The following is a 23,819-nucleotide window of genomic DNA, read 5'->3' on the forward strand; positions in this document are numbered from 1 at the left end:
ATCAAGGTCCAGAGAGGTTATGGACTGAGCCCGGCGTCACACAGCATGGAAATGGTGGAGCCAGGATTTGAGCACGGTCTGTCTCATGACACCTGTGTCCACCAGGCTGTGCAGACATCTCTAAATGCATTTCGAAGTCAGAGTTCTTCAAATTCTGGCCCTGCCCTGTGCTGACCCTGGAGTCCACCTCCTCCTCAGTACAGTCAGGACAACGGCTGGCCCCGCATGGGATGAGGCCCCACCAAGGTAACAAACGTTGAGTGAGGCTCGGGCGGCACCTGCCTGGCCCAGATGCTCATTCCTCGTCCTTGGTACTAGTCTCGTCGTGTCCCCCGGGGGTGACTGCCGGGGCCAGCTGCCTGCACGTGGCCTGGGCCCAATCCCCGCCCCCATGACAGCAGGACCCTTCCTTCAAGCTCAGGAGGCTGGAGTCCGGAGGCTGGGAAAGGCGCTGCTTCACCCAGAGCCACAAATATTTACCTTGGAGACCTCGGCCAGCCCAGCGCCTCCACCCACACACGCACAGCGGCCTCCGGGCCGGGCGTGCAGAATATAAGCCCGGACCTCCAGACCCGCTGCCAGGAGCAGAGAGGAGCCGGCCGAGCACCCGGAGTGTCCAGGTAAAGAGCAGGGAAGGGCTGCAGGACAGTTCTGCTCCGGGGACACTGCTGGGGTCAGCTCAGGCCGAGGACAGGCCTGGCCGCTCAGCCGGGCTCCCTCAGAGGGTGAGGGCCAAGGCCAGAGAGGTCAAAGGAGCAGATAAGGGAGGGGACAGACTGAGGGTGCCTGTGGCACAAACCCGTCTGCAACGCCCATTGCTCTGTGCCCGAGCTGTGCCCGGTAATGGCGAGGACGCAGGAGCACTGGGCAGGGCAGCCCTCGTGGCCAAGGCCGGCTCCGGGAGGCCGGGGGAGCTGAGTGGTCAGGGAAGGCTCCCTGGGGGCGGCGGCTGCCTGTTACTAAGAGGGGCAGCCCAGAGCCCACACGGGTGTCACAGGGCTTGGACATGGGAACACTGGTCACAGGAGGCGACAGTGCTCGATTCCCTGGTCAGAGGGCTGAGCGGCCCGTGGGATCCTGGGAGGAAGACAGGATTGAGGTCTTGGGAAGAACAAGATATGGAGTGGGGCTGGGGCCCCTGATGACCCCTGTCAGCAGTAAGAGCTATCGTCACCGTCACCGTCACCGTCACCGTCACCATCACAGCTACATTTATCAAACCCTCGTCTCCGTCATCCTCCCAAGAACCCTGTGACATGTGTGCTAGGTTATCCCCCCATTTCACAGCTGAGCAAACTGAGGCTCAGAGAGGGCAGGTGGCCCGTGCACTGTCACAGAGCCAGGGCGGCGGGGACAGGGCAGACGTCCTGCGTGGGCCTGTCTCCCCTGCAGCCTCAGGCTCCTGACACTCGGGAGGGCCCTGCGACCCCAGCCCAGAACCCCTCAGCACAGTCAGCACAGACCCCCAGTTCTTCCAGGGCTCCCAGGGGCCAGTCGGTCCGTCCATGCGGGCTCGGTGCTGGGCGTCCGGACGCTGTGGGGAGCGAGCAGAGGGGCCCCTCCCCGAGCTCAGGGCCTGGTCAGGAGGCAGAGTCACAGTGTGATGTCTCAGAAGAGCCCCACACCACGTCCACACACACCCTGCCACCCGAACGCCACCTCGTCCTCGGCAACAAGAACGCACACGATGAGCCAGTCGAGGGCCCAGCCTCGGGGTCGGCATGGCCTCTCTGCCTGCGCTGGACAGTCCACAGAGGACAGCAGCTCTGCAGGGCTGCAGGGCAGAGCAGGCTGTGAGCTGAGGGCTCAGATGGTGGCGCTCTGATCCAGAGGGCACAGAGCAACCAAGGGGTCAGATACCTGGGCTCTCTCCCCCGGGGGGTGCCCACGAGCCCGTGTCTGCCCGCCTGTGCGCTGTCTGTCTGTCTCTCTGCCTTTCTCCCCCTAACTCCAAAAAGCCACCCACCTGCTCCTGGATCCCCTTTCCATTACAGATTAAGCAAGCAAACTTCACCCACAATTGGAGAAAGTGAGGATCCAGGTGAGGTTTTAAAGGATGAATAGGAGTTCGATGTGCAGATTTGAAAGGAGAAAAGCACTCCGGGAAGAGTCAGGGCAGAGGAGAGAACAGAGAACATTCTGGAACTATCAGGCCAGGCAGCTGAGAGGACTGGGGTTTGACAGAGTGAGAAGAAGAAGCAGGGCCAAGGGTATCTGAGGCTGGACCATGAACGGTTTTAAGGGCCAGACTGATGGGGGTGAGGGTAGCCAGAGGTGCTTCATCCTGACCATCGCTGGTGGGTTTTCTGTACGAGAATTCCTAATATCTCCAGGCGGCCACTGTGTGGAAGGCACTGGGCTCCGCGCTTTCTGGGTGTTCACTCCCTCCATCCCACTAGTTCCGGGAACCAGGGTTAGGAACTAGGCCCGGTTGTCAGGGGAGAAAACTGAGGCACGGAGAGGCAAGCTGTGCCAGGGCCACACGGCACAGGCAGTGGCCTGTCCTGGTCACCGCATCCAGGCCTCCGGTCTCACAGACCTCGGCCTCCCTGGCCACCAGGAGGGCTCTCTGTGCTCCCCCAGGCTCTGCCACCTGCTGCCCTCGACATCCAGGAAGATGGCGGCGCTGTGGACCTGCACCCTCCTCTGCGGTGTCCTGGCAGCCACCGTGGCCCAAGCCACCTTCAGCACCCCCGCGGTCCTCATCCTGGGCCCAGAGGTCATCAAGGAAAGTAAGCCTCGGCCCCGGGCTCACCAGCCCCAGAGGGCGGGCGCAGCAGCCTCGGGGTGGCAGGGGCCGCCTTTCTGAGGGAGCCAGGCCCCGGGCGGAGACGTGAGTGGGCGATCCACAGAGGTCCCCAGGGCCTCCGATCACAGGAGCCCGTGACGCCAGGGTCCCTTTCTTAAATGCCATGATTCCCAGAGCCCACTGGGCTGGGATCCTGTGGGCTGCAGAAGGGACCACCCTGCCTGGCCTGAGACCCCCTGCCCTAGAGAGCCGCTCTGATGGGACCCTGGTGGCCTGGGGTCCTCACACGGCCTTGTCACTCTCCAGCTCTGGGACCCTGGGCGAGTCCCTGAGTCTTCACTTTATTTGTTTCCTCTCTGGAAACAAATAAAAGGCCGTCCTTGCTGGTGTCACCAACACCGGAGGGCGCAGAACTGACCAGCTGCGCCGGACACTTCCCATGCCACGGGGTCTGTCCGGTGCCCTACAGGTGTTTAGCAAAACTCGCCACTCAGGGGACAAAGTCATCCTGCTTGAGACCACTGCCCCAAAGTGTGGCCCCGGAGAGGGGGTGACCGTCAGCCCTGGAGGACCAGAGGAGCAGAGGGCTCTGGGGCAGGATGGAGGCAGAGGGCTGGGCCCACGCCGCAGGTGCCCAGCACAGCCCTGAGCAGAGGAGCTTGGAGGCCAGCAGCCACAGAGGGGCTCTCTTGCCGGCGGTCGGAACCGAGTGTTTTGCGTGGGGTTGGTTTGGGAGGAGATCCCAGGAATCCACTGTAGGAGAACAGATAGGAAGCTGGGGAAGAGGACGTGGGCCCCTGGAGGGCCCATCCGAGCCAGTGGCCACTCTGGGGACTCGAGTTCAGTCCTGCCAGGCAACTCTGTTAGTAGAGGCCAGTCAGGAGACAGAGGCAATCCCAAAATCCCAAGAGGTTTGCTATAGAGAATTATGATGGGGGATTTGGAAGAACGGGATTAGCTAAGAAGAAAAAAGAGAGAGGCCCTAAAGGACACCCGGGGATGAAGAGTGCCCAGGACAGAAGGAACTCAGAGGCAGAGCATTCCCAGCCTCTCTGGAGTGGGCGACCTCACCGGACTGTCCCCGGGCGTGGCGTCACAGCTGGCCACCTGAGGCTAGCGAGCGGAGAACCACCAGGAGCCCGGGACACTCTCTGGAAGCTGCAGTGGGAGGAAGCGGGTCACTGGCAACTCCCCGGAAGGCCACCTCCGGGACACAGCCTGGAAGCCCACCAGGCGCCACAGAACGCACCCTCCACTCTCGGCAGTGCTAACTCTTGGCCCAGCACCACCGGCCAGTGACCCGGCAGGAGCCCAGCAAGAGGGGCATAGCGGGGCCTTCCTGTCCCCAAGAGCCTCTGCTGACAGGTTAACGTGGGGCGAGGAAGTCTTCACGGGACGCGCCCACCTGGGGCAGGCAGTGGGCTGAGGCGGCAGCTCGGGAACACAAGGGGGCGCAGCGGGGTCGTCCTGCGGGTGCGGGAGCGGGTTCCTACACCCCTACCAACGGTCCTGGGCTGGCGAGCAGAACAGGCCCTGCCCTGGTCCTTCCTTCCCCTGCTCAGCACCGAGGTGCTCTGGGCCACAGGCTCCTGGGACACAGAGGCCAGCGAATCGTAGGCAAGCGCTTGGCTCAACCTGCCCCTGCCTCTGGCCACCGCGCCTGGACGGTGCTCCCGGGTCTGGGCGGTCGCACGGGCTCGCAGCCTCGCTCTTGGTGGGTCACGCCCCCAAGGCCACAGCTCCGGGTGGAGAGGTCAGGGTGGGGCGCTGGCCCCTCCCCCGACGTCGGGATCCAAGGAGCCCCTGCTCTGGCCTCTGACGCCGTGTGCCCGCAGGGCTGACGCAGGAGCTGCAGGACCACAACGCCACCGCCGTCCTCCAGCAGCTGCCGCTGCTCAGCGCCATGCGGGAGGAGTCCTCCAGGCGCAGCTTCCTGCTGAGCGGCCTGCTGGACACCATCCTGAGGCACGTGGTCTGGTGAGTGAAGGGCTGGGCGCCGCTCCCCCACGCCCCGCCCACCCACGTCAGGCCCCGCTGACCCTGGGCCTCACCCCTGGGAAGAGCAGACGACCGATCCCTCCCTCGGGGACTCCCAGAGCAGCCAAGGATGGCCAGGAACCTGGGAGGCAACTCAGTGGAGGTGACCACTGAGCCCAAGACCTGAAGAAAATGGCCCCAGGGAGGGGCGCCAGCCTAGGCAGAGCCATGGAGGGGGGACAGTAGGCCAGAACGACTGGAGGTCGACCCCACAGCCAGGAGCAGGAGTCCACAGGTCAGGTCACAGGGAGTCTTAAGGGTCCACCCTAGGAGCTGAGATTCACCTCCGAAGGCCAAGGAGCCATCGTACAGCGTGGCAGCCAGGGGCGGAGGACAGTGATGGGCCGCCAGCCCGCAGAGGAGTCACCGCACAGGGCCTGGGACCCGGCTGCTGGCCAGCGCCCAGGGAAGACAGGACAGACAGGGGGAGGGGCTTGGGGACAGCAGTCAGCTGGGTGTGGCTCCTATCTCCCTCGAATCCCACCCAGGCTGAAGATCACCTCCGCTAGCATCCCCCAACTGCAGCTTCAACTCTCAGCCCAGGACCAGGAGCTGGTAGTCAAGATCCCCCTGGACCTGGTGGCTGGACTCAACACGTGAGTGACCCCTCAGTCAGGCACAGTGGGCCTGACCATTTCATCCAGTCTCCTCCCTCAAGCAGTTATCTGAGAAAGAGGGTCCTGAAAAGAGCAAGTGCAAAGGTCCTGAGGCAGGGAGATACTTGCCTTGCCCAAAGAATGGCAAAGGGGACGCAGCAGGGAGAGAGGCAGGAGATGAGGTTGACAGGCAACTGAGGCCTGGTTATGCGAGTACTCGGGGCCGAGGGAAGACCTTGGCTTTCACTGAGTCACATAGGAGTCAGGGATGGTCTCAGCCCAGGAGGGGTTAAGAATGTCTGAACATTCTTAACACATCCTTCTGGCGACTCTGGAGAAAGCAGACTGGGGGGGGAGGGAGCAAAAGTAGAGGCAGGGAGACCATCCAGAAGGTACTGCAACAACTCAGGAGCGGTGACGATGATTTAGATCAGGGTTTGGGGCAGGTGGGGAGAGAGGTGGTTGGGAAGCAGGTAGAGACGACGGGATTTCCTGGTGAATCGAATGTGTGGACAGAGAGAGGGAGAGGGTGACTGCCTGGGCTGCGCCTGCACGGGTCCTGGACCAAAGGGCCAGCAGCCAAGATGCAGAGGCCACCAGAGGAGCCGGCTAAGGGGTCCCTCCAGCGTTCAGTGATACACATGCTGAACTCGAGCCGCTCGCAGCGGCTTAGACGTTGGGAAGCTGCTGAGGGAGCTAGACCAGGAGAGGAACCCAAACGCGGGGCCAAGGACCAGGGCCGGGAGGGAGAAGGCGGGAGCCGCCCGCGCTCAGGCCTGGCGCGCCCCAGGCCCCTGGTCAAGAGCATGGTGGAGCTGCACCTGCAGTCCGAGGTCCAGGCCCACGTCACAGCCACGGCCAGTCCAGCGGGCCCCGCCCTCCTCGTCCTCAGCGACTGCTTCAACCGCCAGGGCAGCCTGCGCATCAGCCTGCTCAGGAAGTGAGTACCTGCCCCGCCGCGCCCCAGCCAGGCCGTGGTGCCCCGTTTCAAAGATGGAGAACGCGGAGGCTCAGGCTGAGGAGGGGCGGGCCGTCCTGCCTCCCCATCTGGGGCTCCTGCCGGGGAACCTGGGACGCCGGAGAAAGTTCCGGACGTTGATCGCAGCAGCAGTAAAGGGAGAGAAGCCTCCTTCTTAGGGCCCCTCAAGCCACCCCAGGCAGCAGAGGAGGAGACCAGGCAGCCGTCAGAAAGGCCCAGGACAAGGGCAGTCAGAGGCAGGGCTGGAGCCCCTCCCTGTTCCTCAGCAGGAGGGGAGAGGCGCCCGCGCCTGCCCACCAGCACCAGCACAGAGCTCTAGAGACAACGCCCGTCCCTGCTCCCCGAGACCTGGCCACTGTCCACCCCTGGCTTGGGGCCCACCCCCAGCCCTGCCCAACAGCTCAGTGTGACCTTGGGTCACCTCCCTGCAGGCGAGAGGTGACCCTCTCTGACCCCTCCTGACCTCTCCACCCTCCTCTCCCCAAGGCTCTCCTTCTCTACCAACCTGATAGAGAAACAAGTCACCAGCCTCTTGATGCCAGCCCTGCCCAGACTGGTGAAAACCCAGGTGAGTGGAGCTGCGCCCCCTGTGGGGCTAGGGTGGAACTGCACGCTGCTGAATAATGCCTTCGGTGAAGCTGGAGGGGAAGGGGCTGAACCATTGGCCCACCTGGCCCAGGGACCGCAAGGAAAATGGGGCTGCCCAAAGCAGCCAGGAGGCCTTGATCAGAGATTTGCTGATAAATTGACAGTTTTCTCTGGAGGAGTTGCGGGGAGCCTGATTTTGCTGATTTTTCTGCTGGTGTAAATCCTCCCTCCTGGGCCAATTTTAAACTATCAGTGTGATGTCACTGAACGGAGCTGGGCAGAGATGCACAGTACCACATTACTGTATAGTATGTCCTCCAGGGAGCAAAAACAGATAGCCTCCAGAGCAACAGGTAATAGAAAGAGACAGCAAACCCTAAGGAAGTTGCGAGATGTAAGTTTTTATTTTTTAAAAAAAATGGTTTTTTGTACTGAGGATTAATCCCAGAGTCACTCAATCACTAGCCACATCCCCAGCCCTTTTCGAATTTTTTATTTAGAGACAGGGTCTCACTGGGTTGCTTAGGGCCTCGCTAAGTTGCTGAGGCTGGTTTTGAACTCGCAATCCTCCCGCCTCAGCCTCCTGAGCTGCTGGGATTACAGGCGTGCACTGTACATGGCTTAATTCATTTTTAACATAAGTTTCTATTGTAAGTTTATATAATTGAATTTTAAATAATGTCTGGGTTCAGCACCCACCTCAAAAATTCCTGAAAATTTAACGATTTGTCCTCAAACACTGTCACCTGCTGGCTCTGGCATGTCCCTGCCGTGCCCCAATCTGGGTGGGTCAACCAGGTCCTGCTGGATTTCTTTTTCTGAGTCAGTAAGCATAGGTGACTTCCACTTGACATGTCCCTGATACCTCACAGTGAACCTAAAATTTGGTAAATTGGATTCATCAGGTTCAAGGGATTTCTACTGTAAAGGCCTAGATGCATTCGCAACGGTGGGTCACCCACCCCTCCTGGGGTCCAAACACCTTGTCAACCAGCTAATATTTTTTTTATAGTAAGACTTTTTTAACTGAAAAGATGGTATGATAGCTAAGGCAGTTTGGGGAGAGAAATACCCATAATCTTTCCACTCTAATCCAGGGGCCATGTCGTCATGTGTATGTGGCCTTCTGATCTCTACTATGTGAACTCGTATTTGGGCAAGTGCGCACCCTTGACCTCTGACCCCAGCCCCTCACTCGGGTTTTCATGAGTCTACACTTGGTGTGGGCCCCGAAGTCGTGAGCATGTTTCTACATCACTATGTAATAGTCATGATTATCATAGCACCTGCCTCATGTTTGATCACCTGCCAAGCCATCCTTGCTTCTTAATCACGAGGTTCTTATTAAGTCTGTTTTAAAACAACAGAGATTTCAGTTTTTCTCCATATGGTCTTCCATCACCTCATCTTCGAGGAAAATTCCGTACATCCTTTTGCCTTCATTTCATGAAACTAGACATCAACCCTACAGTACAGAATCACGCGTTTGGTTTCTCATTAAGTCAGGGTGAAGAGTCTCTGTTTCTGCACTCCCAAAGCTTAGGCATATCATATTTCTTCAAAATAGATCTATTATTTTAACAGTTGAAATATCTACATGTTAAAGAATCCAAGGAAAAACGTGAATAATCAAAAACTGAAAGACTGGGGCCATGGCTCAGTGGCAGAGTCCTTGCCTTTATGTGCAAGGGCCTGGGCTCCATCCCAGCCCGGCAAACACACACACACACACACACACACACACATGCTCAATAAAGCTCACATGAGATTCTATAAGGTCACTTTAAGAAACAACACTGAGCCAGGTGCTGTGGTGCACACCTGTAACCCTATGGCTCTGGAGGCTGAGGCAGGAGGATCACAAGTTCAAAGCCAGCCTCAGCAACTTAGCAAGACCCTGCCTCATAATAAAGAATAAAAAAGGCTGGGGATGTAGCTCCGTGGTTAAGTGCCCCTGGGTTCGATCCCTGGTACCAAAAAAAGAAAAAGAAAGAGCGATATAGCACACTGGTTCTGTGAGTGCCAGCTACTTTTCTCCAGCACCTTCCTGGAAGAGGGTGAGGAGAGGAAGAGGCAGCAGAGGGGCGGGAGTGAACGTGAGGTAACATACATGCACAGCATGGAAGTCGAGGCAGAGGTTTGCTGTCGATAGAACTCTGAGGCCGCTTGTTAGCAAAGGCACAAAGCCAGGGAGGGTTTTAGGGAATATGAAAGGAAATGATTTCATAAAATCGTCTTTTCTTATGTGAGATTTTTTTTTAAGCATTTTATTTTTCGATGTAAAGGTGGGAATTCCTCCTTCGCCCACAGCCCTTTACCGGTGCAGCCCAGCTGTACCTAATGCGGGGCTTGTCGTTACCTATTCGCACCTGCGCACAAGACGATGAGATAATTTGACCAATCTCAGTCCCCAGACACCCGCTCCCTCCCCGGGCCTCCCCCCCCCCCCCCCCCCGCGTCCTCCCCACCCCACCCTCCTCCTTCTCTTCCTTCTTCCTCTCTGGCTGCCACACGTGAGAGAAAACCTGCGGCCCCTGACCTCTGAATTTGGCCTGTTTCACTTGATACGCTGGTTTCAGTCCCGCCGTGTCCCTGCACGCGACCTGATCTCGCTTTGCTTCTGGCTGGGTGACTCCTGTGCACCGGCCCCACTTTCTTTGTCCATTTCTCGCTGACGGCACCGGCCGTGAGTCGCGCTGCTGTGAACACGGGTCCGTGCGTGTCACTGTAGCGTGATGACTTCGTGTTTTTTTTTTTTAATTTATTTTTAATGTAAACAAATGGGATACATGTTGCTTCTGTTTGTACATGGAGTAACAGCATACCATTTGCATAGTCATATATTTACATAGAGTAATGATGTTTGACTCATTCCGTTATTTTTTTCCTTCCCCCCCACCCCTCCCACCTCTCTCTTCCCTCTATACAGTCCCTCCTTCCTCCATTCTTGCCCCCCTCCCACCCCCCATTAAGTGTCATCATCCGCTTATCAGTGAGATCATTCCTCTTTTGAATTTTTGAGATTGGCTTACTCACTTAACATTTCATCCATTTGCCTGCAAATGCCATAATTTTATTATTCTTTATGGCTGAGTAATATTCCATTGTATATATATACCACCGTTTCTTTATCCATTCATCAATTGAAGGGCATCTAGGTTGGTTCCATAGTCTGGCTATTGTGAATTGAGCTGCTATGAACATTGATGTGGCTGTATCTCTGTAATGTGCTGATTTTAAGTCCTTTGGGTATAGGCCAAGGAGTGGGATAGCTGGGTCAAATGGTGGTTCCATTCCAAGTTTTCTAAGGAATCTCCACACTGCTTTCCAGAGTGGCTGCACTAATTTGCAGTCCCACCAGCAATGTATGAGTGTACCTTTTCCCCACATCCTCTCCAACACCTATTGTTGCTTGCATTCTTGATAATCACCATTCTAATTGGGGTGAGATGGAATCTTAGTGTAGTTTTGATTTGCATTTCTCTTATTACTAAAGATGGTGAACATTTTTTCATATGTTTGTTGATTGCTTGTAGATAGAAGGCTTAATTTTTTGAAGACTGGCCCTACCCCTGCTTCTGATGCCGTTGGCTTAGAGGGACCCTGGATCCTAGAGGACTCTGCCGGCAGCCAGGGTTGAGACACTGGTAGAAATGAAGGACAGGGACTCATGGGAGAAAGTGCAGAGGATGCCAGAGTCAGGGGATCCTCTGCTCCTCACAGGAAAGGTACCCCCAAAGTACATGCTGGGAGATCCAAGCCGATTCCTCTGTCCTCCCTAGGTTCTGGGTTGGTAAAGCAGAGAGGAACAGGGAACCGTTATGCATAGAAAAAAGTAACCATTTCTCAAAATGCACTGTTGGCTGGGAGCAGTGCACTTAACTGTAATTCCAGCCACTCAGGAGGCTGAGGCAGGAGGATTGCAAGTTGGAGTCCAGCCTCAGCAACTAAGCAAGAGACGTAGCTCAGTGGTAGAGGGTGCCTGGTTCAATTCCCCAGTACCAAAAATAAAAATAAAGTCCTCAGTCAAAATGCACTCAATCCTGGGAAGTATTTAGAGATGATAACTAGGTCAATTGTACCTAAGATAAAGTGACCTCAGCAATCTTGGAGCATCACCCAGAAAACAGGATGCCTCTGGCAGAGAACAGGCCTTTGGGTCCCACAGACAGGCAAGTCAAATATCCAGCCCCCGCTGAGCAGAGCAGGAGAGGCCAGAGGCCTCAACCAGGCCCTCCCAACTCCTGGGCTGGGTCGTTCCTTGTCATGGGGGCTGAGCTGAGTTGGGGGTGGGTGGTCTCATCCCTGGCTTCTCTCCACTAAGTGCTAGTAACCCTCCACCCCAAGTTGTGACAACCAAAAATTCCTCCAGAGAATTTCCAAATGTCTCCTGGGGGACCCCAGGGCCTGCTGAGAACCGCCAACAGTGTTGGGAAGGACCACCCGGCGGGCCAAGGGACGTATTGGGGCCGAAACCCACAAAGCGTCCGCTGGGCTGTGGGCTGGACTGTTCCGGAAGGGCCTCAGGGCTCTAGTCCATGAATGACTGGACTCCGCTTCCTCTAAGGAAAGCCTGGGCTGCTGGAACAAGACAGGGCGCTGTCGGGAGGGAGCCGGGTGGCCAGGCACCGCAGGCCGCAGGCAAGGCCAGAGCACTCAGGAGGGGCCAGCTGGCTCGGGCCTTGCAGTGGACTGAGTGCCAGGGAGGCTGGGGAAGCGGACATGCCGAGGCCTCGTCCCCAGGTTGAACCACCGCTGACCCTGGGCAGCACTCGGCATGGAGCCAGGCCCGGCCCAGGCGGCCGTGGGGCCAGGTGCTGGCTCTTGGCTGAGGCGCGCGTTTCGCTTTGCAGCTGTGTCCCGTGATCCAGGCAGCCTTCGAGGACACCTACGCAGGCTTCCTGCGGCTGGTGCGGGGTAGGTGCACCGGCCCCTGCCTTTCCCTGACTGTTGACCCAGGCGGAGGGCCTGCAGGCTCTGCCTCCCCGAGAGCTCCCAGCAGGCCTGAGCGCCCACAGGGGGCAGGCCCATGGGCCCGCGGACAGGGCAGGCGGGAACCCCACCCTGCAGGGCCCCGTGAGAGGCCGGGGGCCCTGATAGAGCCAGGCCCGGGTCCAGCTCGCGGCTGACCGGCTCCAGGATGGCGCTTCCTTTGGCTCAGGTCCCCTGCCTCACAGGACCGTGGGTGAGGATTAAAAGCCGACAGGCAGGGTCCAGGAACCTAGCAGTGCTCTGCTGGCGCCCAGCGGTACCTACAGGTGCCTGCTGAGTGACAGATGAGGGTGCTGGATGGCACCGTCCACCACGTGCCACTAGAGAAGGGGAGCGGGAACAGCCAGCGAGCAGAGCTGGGAGGACGGGAGCTGACCCGGGAGAAAACCCCACCACCTACCCATCTGGGACCTGAAGAGGCCCGCTCCAAGGCCAGGAGTGGAGGCACTTTGGGCACCAGAGGCCACGGCTGAGCGCCAGGTCTCGCCCAGGCGGAGCTGTGAGCTCATCTGCCCTCTCACTGACTCCTCAACCCGCGAGCCATTGCCCCACTTCACACGCAAGGAGACCAAGGCGCCCCCGAGCAAGGATGTCGTTTGTCCTGCCGCACAGAGGAAATCGGGTCGGGAAGGCTCGAACCCAGTTTTTCGAGTTGCACGCAGGCATGATTCAGATCTTGTGGTTGCTAGCAGCCCATCCAGCCAGGACTTAAATCCCACTTTAGGATAAGGATGGGCGAGGGCCGGGGCGCTGGAGGTGAAGGTCAGGGAGGGAGGTTCAGAGGTGGGAAGAGACTAGCCGGTTTCACCGGCTCAGACCCAGGTCTGCTCCTCTGCGCCCTCGGCCAGGGGCAGACGAGGCACCACTGCCACCTGGTGGCCACGTGGGGAATCCCGAGATGAACGCAGGCCACCTGGGCCCAGGTGCACAGCCTGCAGGGTGCAGTTAGTCTGGTGGGAGGGACGGAGATTAGAAGCGACCCTTCAAGTTTGGCATAAGTCAGACTGGACCCAAAGCGTCCCACAGGACAACCCCGGGCAAGTCATTTCCCGTCTGTGCCTCGGTTTCCGCATCTGTAAACGGGAGTAGCAACAGGACCCACCTCCTAACGTCACAGCAAGGATGACAGCTGACAGGTGCACAGGGTCAGCACAGGGTCAGCACCGGGCCTGGCACCCACCCGCCCGCAGTGCTGCCCCCTCCGCCCTCACAGAGCTGTCCTCGCCCGCAGCGCCCATCCCCCTGAGCCCCGGAGGCCTGCTGTTTGACCTTCTGTCCTCTGCCATCGAGGACAGCGCCATCCAGCTCAACCTGCAGGTGAGTGTCGCAGGACCTCAGAGCCAAGCGGGGCCATCGCTGCTCCTCCCGGACCACCCAGCGCCAGACAGCACGGGGAGAAACCCTGCTCACCATCAGGCGCGGGGTCTGGTTTAGAAACGTCACAGCAGGCTGAGCAGGAACCTGAGGGAGAGGACCAGGAGGAGACCCAAGGGCCAGACACAGGATGTGCACCTAGGGAGTGACCTCCCGCCCTGACCCTGCACCCTTCTGCCAGTCTCCAGACCTCTGGCAACATTGAAACCAGAGCTCAGGGCAGAGATGCATCCTGGAGGATCACCCAGCTCCATGACTCCCTGGCTGTGTGACTTTGGGCAAGTTTCTTCAACTCTCTGAACCTCAGTTTCCTTAGCTGTAAATGTCAATACTAACAGTCACTGGGGAAAGAACAAAATGAGACCATATAGGGCCTGACAGGAAGTTCCCAGTAGCTGTCCTCTATAAAAACTGAAGCTGCACACCCACCTCCAGTGGACTCCCTGGGGAACCAGACTAACTGGAGTAGTATCAGCCCAGAGAGTTCTGAGGAATCCTTTGGGAAATTGCAGCATCCAATATTTCCACTCATATTGTTGCAATCTTGAACTCTCCCCTCATCTAAAGGGTTTGAAGTGTCTGAGAAGTTGAAATATGTGAAAAATAAGATATTCCAGTGGAAAGGCATGTGGTACATGCTTAAAACCCCAGCTACGTGGGAGGCTGAGGCAGGAGGATCACTTGAACCCAGGAGTTCAGAGCCAGCCTGGGCACATAGCAACACCCCATCTCTTAAAAAAAAAAAAATCCTGAGATCCAGGTGGCACCAATTTCCAAGCTAAGCTTCCTGGCAACAGATGCAAAAAGGGAAATCGGCTGAAGGGTGTCTGAGTCTACCTTGTGTTGTGATAACAAAGTACCTGAGACTGAGTCATTTATAAACACAAGAAGTTTATTCTACTCCTGATCTGGAAGTCCAAGAGCAGGGCGCCAGCATCTGGCAAGCGGTTTTAAGCTGTGTCATTCCATGGAGGAAGGCAGAAGGGCAAGACAGCAAAAGCAGCAATGGCCCAGGCTGGCGAAAACAACGTCCATCCATCCAGCTCCACCTAATTGCCTCACAAGGTCCCGCCTCTCACCCCTCTTGCCCTGGAAATTAGTTTCTGACACTTGAACTGTGGGGCACACATTTGAGTCAAGCAGAGGTTGTCACTGGGTGAGCTGCGAATCCAGGTCCCTGACCCGCTCCTGTCCCCTGTCTCCTCAGGCCAAGCTGCTGGACTCACAGAGAGAGGTGACCAACTGGCTCAACGACACCTCGGCCTCCCTGGCGGTGCCCGCCCTGGGCAGTGCCCCGTTCAGCTTTGTCCTGAGGCAGGATGTGTTGAATGCTGTGGTGGCGGCTCTGTTCCCCCCAGGAAAACTTGCGGTCCAGTTGGACTACGTGGTAAGCCTCGGCCTCGGGTGGGGCATCTGCTGGACCTCTGGGGACACGAGGCTCCCGGGGCCCCACAGGACTCAGTCTCAATCCCTCCCTCCTCGGCCGACCCTGCCTCTTGACATCCAGCTCTGAGCGGAAAACCTCTGGGACATCCGGCTCTGGCCCTGGAATCTGACGCGCCCACCTCCTCCACCCGATAGTCCAGGGGCCAGGGCACCGTGGACCCTGAGTGGCCAGGGGTGGCGACTCTGCTGCCACTCCCCGCTGCGTGGCCCGTGGCAGGCTTCATAACTGACCGGGGCCTTCCTTGCTGCTGAGCCAGATGCCACGGCCACCCGGGGATCCACGCTGACTCAGGGCGGCAGGCTGGAGTCCAGGCAGCCGCCTCCTGGGGGAACCGCTGGGGAGACCCAGGCCCAGAGGGAAAGCACTGAGCTGATGTCCTGGGAGGTGGCGGGTCCAGATCCACTGACCGAGGACAGACAACAAGTCCTCAAGGTCCAAACTCAGGACTCAGGGCTGGGGCAGTGGAAACACGGTCAGTGGTCAGCCACGATCTCATCTGTGGCTGCAGTGAGAACTGGAGCCACCCCTGTGCGTCTTCTGGGAACCGGGAGTGGCCGGCAGGCCTGGCCGCCAGCAGTCCAGAGCAAGAAGTCCGCCAGGCACCCCAGGCCCAGGGCGGCTGACCCGGGGGCGGGGGGCTTCCACCACTGACGGACACGTGGCCTGGACCCAGGGTCCACCGAGCTTTTGAGGGGTTCTGGGACCCTTCATCTTGGCAGGGGGGTGCAGGAGAAGACCCTTGCCTGTCCAGTCCGGCTTACCTGCTCTGGTTTCCTGTCCCCGCAGCTTCCTGACCTGGCCGGGGAGCTGAAGTCCGGCATCAAAGGGATCAATGAACAGGTGGGTCCACGTGCACCTGCACCTGTACCTCGGCCTCTGGGGCCGCCCTCTTCCTTTCCACACTGGGGACTCTCCCAGACCAGACCGCGGGCCTCACGGAGGACTAGCAGGGCCATTTAAGTCAATGATCACACAAGTAGCTCATCGCATGTGCAGGAGGGGGCAGGTGCTGGGGCAGCCAGAGACCAGAGGGAGGCACCAGGAGGAGGCGAGAAGGTGGGCAGGCCACGGGGGCCACGGAGAGGCGCGGAGGCCCCATGCTGGCTGCTGTCCTTCCAGGCTGCAGGTAAGCTGGACCGCACCCAGCTGGTGAAGCTCCAGACTCGGAAGACCCCCCAGCTCCTTCTGAGCCAGGGCGGCGCCCAGGCAACCCAGCTGATCGTGTTGGACCTGTTTCCCACCAATAAAGCCCAACGGCCGCTCTTCACCCTGGGCATCGTGAGTTCCGTTGTGTGCGGCTTGGGTGGCAACCTGGGGGCCCTCCTGTTCACCACTCTTACCCCCGGCAGTGGGGAGAGGAGGTGCTTGAACCAAGAGCCAGGAGCTTTGGGGATCCAACTCTAACTTTGTGACTTTATTAGTCAGGGATCTTTGGATAGAAACTCAACTCATGCTCACAAAAAAGAGTTGTATTCACTCATGTAACTGAAATGTCCAGAAGGTCTTGGCTTCAGGAATAGCTGGATCCAGGTGCTCAAACAATTTCATTCCCCCCTCCCCTCTGTGCTGCCTCCAGCCTCAGGCAGACTGTCTGCTCAGGGAGGCACCCCCTGCTGCCTCAAGCTTCTGTCAATGTTACAGTCCCAGCAGGAAGACCTTCTCTTTCCCAATAGCTCCGGCAAATGTCTCAGGGATGAATCTCATTGGATGAGTATGGGTCATGTGCCCATGGAATCAGGAAATTGAAGCATGCAAATTTTCTGAGCTGGGGCGCACAGCAGCTGGGGATTGGAAGCCGACCTCATCTAAACCACACCAAGAAGGAGAGGGATCAGGCCTCTCCTGAACTGAGCAGAACTGGATCATCTCCAAGGACGTTCTTAGCTGACATTCTCAGCAACCCCAGCAGTTCAGACCTGAGACGCCTCAGATTGGCGCGTGGGGGGAGCTGGTGGGGGAAGACGTGGGGTGGGCTTGTGGAAGGATGAGCCTAGCGGGAGGGCCCCTTGGGGGCCCCCAGAAGCACCACCTGAGATAGGGGTTCTTGTAGATGATTGACTGAAGGAAGCAGGGCGGGGCAGGGGCTGAGCACAGATGCCGGCTCAGCTGGAGAGTTGCATGGCTTGACCCCAGAAAGGCATGGATGGCACCACCTGAGTCCCGCTGAGACCCGAAGGCCACCAACAGCCCTGGGGGCGGGGTAGCAGCCTCCCAGCAAGGCAGCTCCATTCAAGCAAGGGAAGTGCCCTGGGAAGGGACAGCTGTGGCCTCTAGTGGCCAACACTCAGCAGCTGAGAGGCACCCCATCCTGGGAGGGGATCCGAGTGGGCCGCAACCACATCCCCCACAGAGGCGAAGAAGATACGGGAGGAGGCGGAACTCGCCGCGGGCCAGTCCAGACCGACAGCTGCACAAGGAGTCTGGCTGGGCCTGTTGGTCCCAGGAGGCTCACATTGACACTGTCCTCAGAGTAGGGTCCCCAGCACAGCTGTGCGGGCTGTGCAGTCAGCCAGTGTCAGTGTCATTGGAAAGTCCAGAATCGAAGCCAGTCCCGAGTACGGGGCCTAAGATGTGCATCAGCCGGGCGCGGTGGCCACGCCTGTAATCCCAGCAGCTCAGGAGGCTGAGGCAGGAGGACTGTAATTCAAAGCCAGCCTCAGCAACTCAGCAAGGCCCTAAGCAATTCAGTGAGACCCTGTCTCTAAATAAAAAAATTTAAAAAGGGCTGAGGAGGTAGCTCAGCTGTAAGCAGCCCTGGGTTCCATTCCCAGTAACAAAAAAAATTTTTTAAAAAGATGTACATCTCCTTGACCCCTAGCCGGGGGTGGCCCGAGGGCAGAGGTCATCCTGTAGGCTTTGGCAAAGGTACAGGACGTGCACCCTTAGACCCCCTCCAGGCCTGCTGGACAAGCCCATTCATTCCTGGGCCCAGGGGTCAAGTTGATGCAGGTCCTGGGCCCCATGCTGGGGCTCACTTGGCTTCTGGACTGTCCAGTGACACTAACAGGTCCTGTCTGTCCTCGGTTCCTCACCTGTGCCATAGGTGCAGCAGGCCCTGCCTGGCAGGGGGCTGGGATCAGAGGAGAGAGACACAAAGTCCCTCAAGCACTGCTGACCCACACCAGGGCTCTGTGCACCTCGTCACCGTCACCGTGACACAGGCCGTCCTGCCATCTGTTCAGTGGGGAGTGGGGACAAGTCCTACCATCTGGTAGACGTGGGAGGCAAGGCCCAGGAGGTCGAACCCTTGCCCGAGGTGCCAGTAGCCGGGATCCAGACCAGGTGTGCCTCCCCGGGTCCCCCGCCCCACAGCCCACACACCCTCTTCAAGGGGCCGGGCCGGCCTCTCGTTGCAGGAAGCCAAATCGGAGGCTCAGTTCTACCTGCAAGGTGACCGACTGGCGCTCAACTTTAATAACATCAGGTGAGGGCATCCAGGCACTCCTCTGCCCAAAGGAGCGCCTCCCCGGTCGAGGCCGGAGGCCCAGGGTGGGCGTCAGGTGGGCGCCCGTCCAGTGCTGCGGGAAGGGGCCTCGCTGGCTTCTCCTGCCCTCGAGGACCAAGTGCCAGAGACGGGAGAGGAAGGGGAGGGGCCTTGCAGCAGCCGCAGGGCAGCCCTTGGTCAGGGGCGGCCTGCCCAGCAACCCCGGGGACATCCCAGACACCTCCAGGACAGCAGCCGTGGCAGCCCGGGACAGAGGTGCCTTCTGTGTCCCTGCAGAATGTCCCCTTGTCCCACGGCCCTCCTCTGCCTAGAGCAGGTTCAGGGATCGTGAACCAGAACGTCCCGGATGACCCAGGCTCAGGGGTGCATTTTGATTAGTTCCCACAAGGTCGAATTTTATTAAGATAAATTCGCTGCAAGCGTGGAAGTCAGACTCTCTGGCTGCCCGGCTGGCAAACCACTGAGCTGGGGAGCGAGGAGCCCCCTTAGGAGGCCTGGGCTCCTAACCCACCCGGGGTTTCCTGTGGGGACCTCGTTCGATATCCTGGAGAGGCAGGTGCCCCTAAAGCCTGCACTGTGCCTGGGACGTAGTAGGTGCTCAGTAAACAGCTGTCACACGGACGGCCGGGAGTGCGGGCCGTCCTCACGGGCATTTCCGTTACAGTATTGATCGGATCAAACTCATGAACTCGGATATGAAGCTGTTTAACGTGAGTATTAACCGGTGGTCCCGAGGGCCTGGGGCCCGGCCAGAGTGGTCCATTCTGAAAAGAGACATGGCCCCGGATTGGCTTCAAGGAGGCCCAGGAAGGCCCAGTAGGGCTGGCGGATCTCCCTGTCGCCCACCAAGCCCCGCTGGGCACGAGTGCTGTCCACGTTCACCTTCCTGCCCCAGAATTTTGAACCTGTGTTAGAAAACAAACCCCCTCCGTTGGCGAACTCCTTTTCCCTGCCTGGACCCACCTCAGTGACCCGGGCGGCCTCTTCTGTGGTGTCCTCTTCGCCCATCAGGCTCAAACAGCGCCAAGATCTCCAACTGATGGGTCCTGGCTTCAGTCATGTTTTCTTCCGTCTTTATATTTTGTTTTTAATTGACATTTTTAAAATTTTTTTCTAGTTGTAGATGGACACAATATCTCTATTTTATCTATTTTTTTATGGGGTGCTGAGGCTCAAACCCAGTGCCTCCCGCGTGCTAGGCAAGCGTTCCACCCCCGAGCCACAGCCCAGCCCCAGAGGACTCTGCCTTCCCTGGAAAAGCCAGGAATGCAGGCGAGGCAGGCGAAGCTCCCTCGGAGCGAACTCTGCTCCCACAGAGCAGTGGATGGAGCCCTCGCCCTGGGGCTGACCCGCACCCACCGGGATGGCCAGAAGGACCCAGGACTCAGCGGGTGGTGGTTCTCCTTCTCCTCACAGCCTGAACTTCTCAAAGACATCCTCTCCAGGATCCTGGAATCCACGCTGCTGTCCACGGAGAACGGTGCGTCCCTCTGCCGTCCGCTGCCCCCCTCCTTTGCTTGACCTCTCCGGCCTGTGTCTTCTCTCGGGGCCCCTTCGGTCCATTCCCACCCATCCTTCAGGTCCTGGTTCAAATCCCACCTCCAACCGCAGGCCCATCCCTTTACTAGTGCCAGCACCAGGGTGGGCTGGCCGTGTCAAACAGACATTAGACAGACTCCAGGTGCCCGGGCAGACCCGGGTTCAAGTCCCGGGCCCCTCTGTGGCTGCCTGGGCTTGGACCACCAGTCCGATTCTCCCGGCCTCAGTGTCTGCACCAGCGAAATGGGAGAGTACCTTCCCTGAGGTCCAGGCAAGGCCACACGTGTGCGGGCGGCAGACTTCCTTAGCGTGGCCGTTGTTGGTGTGGTAGCTGCGTTGCCAGCAGAGGAAGCCGGAGAGAAGGACTCCGAGCCCCAGACTGTGGGTGGGGAGGTGGTGACCTAAACGTGCTTCGCCATTCTGATGTCACCTTTTATTTTTTTGGTACCAGGGATTGAACCCGGGTGCTCCACTGAGCCACCTCCCCAGCCCTTTCCATTTTGAGACAGGGTCTCGCTAAGGTTAAGGCCTCACTAAGTGGCAGAGGCTGGCCTCCAACCTGCCACCCACGCTGCGGGATCGGGCGTGAGCCAGCCGACCCGGCCTCCGTTGCACTTTACCAGCTGCGGACGACGGGAGCCCATGTCGGTTCCTGAGCAGGAGCAGGGAGCCTGGGGGGGGGGTGCCCGTTGGGGCAGCCGGAGCCTGGTGCCAGCGCCTGCCCGCCTCTGCTCGAGCCCGCCCAGGGCCCCACAGCCTCTGAGCACGTTTGTCATTTCAGGCAAATTAAGAACTGGGATCCCCATGCTGATGGTGAAGGCCTTGGGATACGAGTCAGCGACGCTGTCTCTGACCACGGTGAGTGACCTGTCACTGGCAGGCAGGGCCTGCCCTCCAGTCCCGTCCTGTCGTCACCTGTGGGGGACTCAGGCAAGCCCCTCCCCAAACATCTTCCCGCCCGCTGCTTGCTCACCCATTCTGCAGGTCTCTTCCTAAGGCCTGCTTCCTGGCGCGCCTGCCTCCGCGAGCTGAAGGCCCCAAAACGAGCAAACAGAAAACGCCCGCCCCAGCCCCCGCTGTCTGCAGGGCCTGCATTTTAGCAAGAGAGGCAGATACATAAATCTGTAAAGACCTCACATCAGGCCGAGTGGGGAAGGGCCAAGGAGAAAAGTAGAGCAGGCTCAGAAGAGAGAGAGTGAGGGCCAAGGAGAGATGCTGCTGCTTTAGGTGGGGTGGTCAGCAGAAGGTGGGAGACGGGCCCGTGGCAAGCCGGGGGAAGCATCCTGTCAGAGTGCACAGCACATGCAAAGGCCCTGGGGCAGGGATGTTTACTGTTCCCAGAAAGATGAGGAAGGAGGCCCAGATGTGAGGTGGCATCCAGGGTGTGTACACCATAGGCCACACACAGCTCCTATGGCTAAATGGGCTCAGCCCCACAAGGATCAAGATCACGTCCATCCTGTCCACACCTCGGTGACCAGTGCTGTCAGCAAGGCCAGGCACATACTAGTGGTTCGATAAATGCTTGTTAAGCCAGTGACTCTCTCTGGCATCCACAGTGTCAAGTCACCCTTACCCCAAATATCATCCCTGACAGTCACAGCACAGCACTGCGTGCCAGCGTCTCACTGGGTCTCCACACCCACCCCATGTGGTAGGTCCTGATTGTATCCATTTTACAGATGGGGAAACTGAGGCTCAGCGACAGCAAGTCCCTTTCCAAAGCCACACGGCACGTAGGTGGCACCGTGGATAAGCATTCAGCCCCTATCCTGATAACCCCTGCCTTGGGCCCCAACCTCTGTATGAGCCAATATCCGTGAGGTGCCCCCCTCAGTCAGCAGCCAGCAGGCATTTAGTAAGCACCAACTGCATGCATGTGTGATCACAGCCATAGACAAAGCAGGCAGAAACCCCGGCTTCTCGGAGTTTTGATTCCACTCTAGAGGGAAAGGGATGTTGAAAACAGAATCATTAGCACTTCAGAAAACCCAGGGAGCACGTGCTGCCCACCCCAGTGAGTGCCCTCATCAGGCTCCAGAAGTGCCCACACCGACCTCTCACCAGTCCCCATGTGCCCAAAGCCGCTGACCAGGACCACCGAATCCCGGAGACACCCACAGACTTAAAGTCATTATCTGCATTTATTTCCACATTTCCCTGTTTGGCTCTATTGGTTGGTTCCTTTCTACAGTTTCATAGCATCAGTGTTTTGAAGTCTAGTAGGAAGAACGAATGAGAGAACAGACATGCCGGTCTGGGTGCCGGTCTGGGTGCCGGTCTGGGTGCCGGTCTGAAGCGTCGATGGCAGAATCCAAGGCATGAGTGCACCATGTTCACTGTAGCATTTGTCCACCTCACTGGATGTCTGGAAATGGTCATAATAGAATAATGGAGGCCAGGCATGGTGGCACACACCTATCATCCCAGACACTCAGGAGGCTGAGGCAGGAGGATCACACGTTTGAGGCCAGTGTGGGCAACTTAGCGAGGCCCTAAGCCACTCAGTGAGACCCTGTCTCTAAATAAAATGCAAAATAGGGCTGGGGAGGTGGCTCAGTGGTTAAGCGCCCTGGGTTCAATCCCCGGTGCCAAAAAATAAAAATACAAAATAAATTGAGCTGCCTGGGGCCCAGTGAATACATCCGGGAATCTACATTTTATAAAACTTCTGGAGAGTTTGGGGGCAGGCTGGGCTTGGGGACAAGGGTCCTACAAATCCGCCCACCACAGGCAGACCCTTCCCCAGACGGAGCCCGCTATGCGGCAGGACTGCCCACCTCTGACCCTTCCAGGAACTCTGCGGGAGGGGGCTCAGGGTCCTGACCCGCAGTGCTGGCGCCACCTAGTGGAGAACACCAGCACAGACCTGGCAGGGCCGGAGGAGATACGGGTAAATAGACGGCGGACTTTGCTTCTCCAATCCAGGATGCCCTGGTGCTCACGCCGGCCGACTCCTAGAACCCGCTCTCCAGTCTCCTGCTGCAGACGTGGACGGAGGCCATCCAGCGCAGGCTGGCTCCCAGCTGGAAGTCTTCCTCTCCACAGCCAATAAACGCTTACCTGTGAGCCCTGCCGTCTGCAGTGTGACTGTCCCAGCGCAGGAGTCTGCCATCCGAGCCACACCTGGGTCCTGGTCAGGCACATCTGAGCCAGTCTGGGCAGCGACTTGGCTGTGTCTGGGTGACGTCAGGCCCCAGAGGGTGGCCTCTGCCGACGTGACCACTACCCCCGGCTTCAGGCACTAGAAGGCCCCATCTCCCCTCCTGCCTTCAAGACCATCTATGGTGGGCTTGCCTGGGTGGGGGACACACGTTTTATTGATCCTGGTGGTGTGGTGTGTCATGTGGCTCCAGAGGCAGAGGAACGAGCCTTTGAGTTCTGGCCTGGCCCCTCAATGCCTCTTTGATCCTGAGCTGTGACTTGCCCTCTATGGGCCTCAGTTTCCTTCTCTGTAAAATGGGCACAAGCATAGTTCCGACATTGGAGGATTGAGGTTCAGATTTAAGTGAGAGAAAACAATTGCACCCAGCAAGGTGGTACTTGCATGTAATCCCAGGGACTTGGAGACTGAGGCAGGAGGATCACACATTTGAGGCCAGCCTCAGCAACTTAGGGAGGCCTTGTTCCAAAATAAAAAATGAGCAGGGCTGGGGATGTGGCTCGGTGCTTAAGTGTCCCTGAGTTCAATTCCCAGTACGTAAAATAAAATAAATGAGAGCAAATAGTCCCAGGCACACAGTAGGCACTCAGACACATCACCTGTGGGTGATGCCACCGTCACTGTTGTCACCGGCCTCGGCGTGGGCCTTATCACCAAGGCCCTCCCCACTCAGGCAGCGCAGGACTGCCAGTGTCTCCCTGGCCCCCCAATACCAGGAGGCTCAGCACAGACAGCAGGCCCCTGGCCTCCGCCCTGTACGCGGAGCGCTTCAGCTTCATGAGGGGCCTTAGGGAAGAGGCGGCTTGGCCTGGCCTTTGGAAAAGGCGTACATGTTACTCAGTCTCAGGACACAGACGGGGCGAGGACCGCTCCATTCCGGGGACGGCCAGCCGGGCCAGGCCCTTCCCCC

The 23,819-nt window shown here is 58.4% G+C and overlaps 1 protein-coding gene across 1 annotated transcript; it reads left to right on the forward strand.

Annotated features, from left to right (window-relative positions):
* The first annotated feature begins 600 nt into the window (after positions 1 to 600).
* On the forward strand, positions 601 to 23,532 carry BPIFB1 (BPI fold containing family B member 1). Its single transcript, XM_079128283.1, has 16 exons — positions 601 to 612; positions 2,538 to 2,732; positions 4,585 to 4,726; positions 5,275 to 5,382; positions 6,173 to 6,322; positions 6,848 to 6,929; positions 11,803 to 11,866; positions 13,173 to 13,258; positions 14,523 to 14,702; positions 15,549 to 15,602; positions 15,882 to 16,040; positions 18,119 to 18,186; positions 18,872 to 18,917; positions 19,624 to 19,687; positions 20,528 to 20,604; positions 22,675 to 23,532. Exons 2-16 carry the CDS (start codon positions 2,618 to 2,620, stop codon positions 22,705 to 22,707), a joined length of 1,428 nt encoding a protein of 475 aa, XP_078984409.1. The 5' UTR covers positions 601 to 612; positions 2,538 to 2,617; the 3' UTR covers positions 22,708 to 23,532.
* The last annotated feature ends 287 nt before the right edge of the window (positions 23,533 to 23,819 follow it).

This window comes from Sciurus vulgaris, assembly GCF_902686455.1.
Source record: "Sciurus vulgaris genome assembly, chromosome: 2".
NCBI classification, from domain to species: Eukaryota; Metazoa; Chordata; class Mammalia; order Rodentia; family Sciuridae; genus Sciurus; species Sciurus vulgaris.

Excerpts from the sequence above, each read along its gene's own strand:
- BPIFB1 (XM_079128283.1), top strand. The coding sequence starts at position 2,618 with ATGGCGGCGCTGTGGACCTGCACCCTCCTCTGCGGTGTCCTGGCAGCC. Across the intron at positions 4,727-5,274 it reads ATCCTGAGGCACGTGGTCTG|GCTGAAGATCACCTCCGCTA; the intron begins GTGAGTGAAGGG and ends AATCCCACCCAG. Across the intron at positions 11,867-13,172 it reads CTTCCTGCGGCTGGTGCGGG|CGCCCATCCCCCTGAGCCCC; the intron begins GTAGGTGCACCG and ends CCTCGCCCGCAG.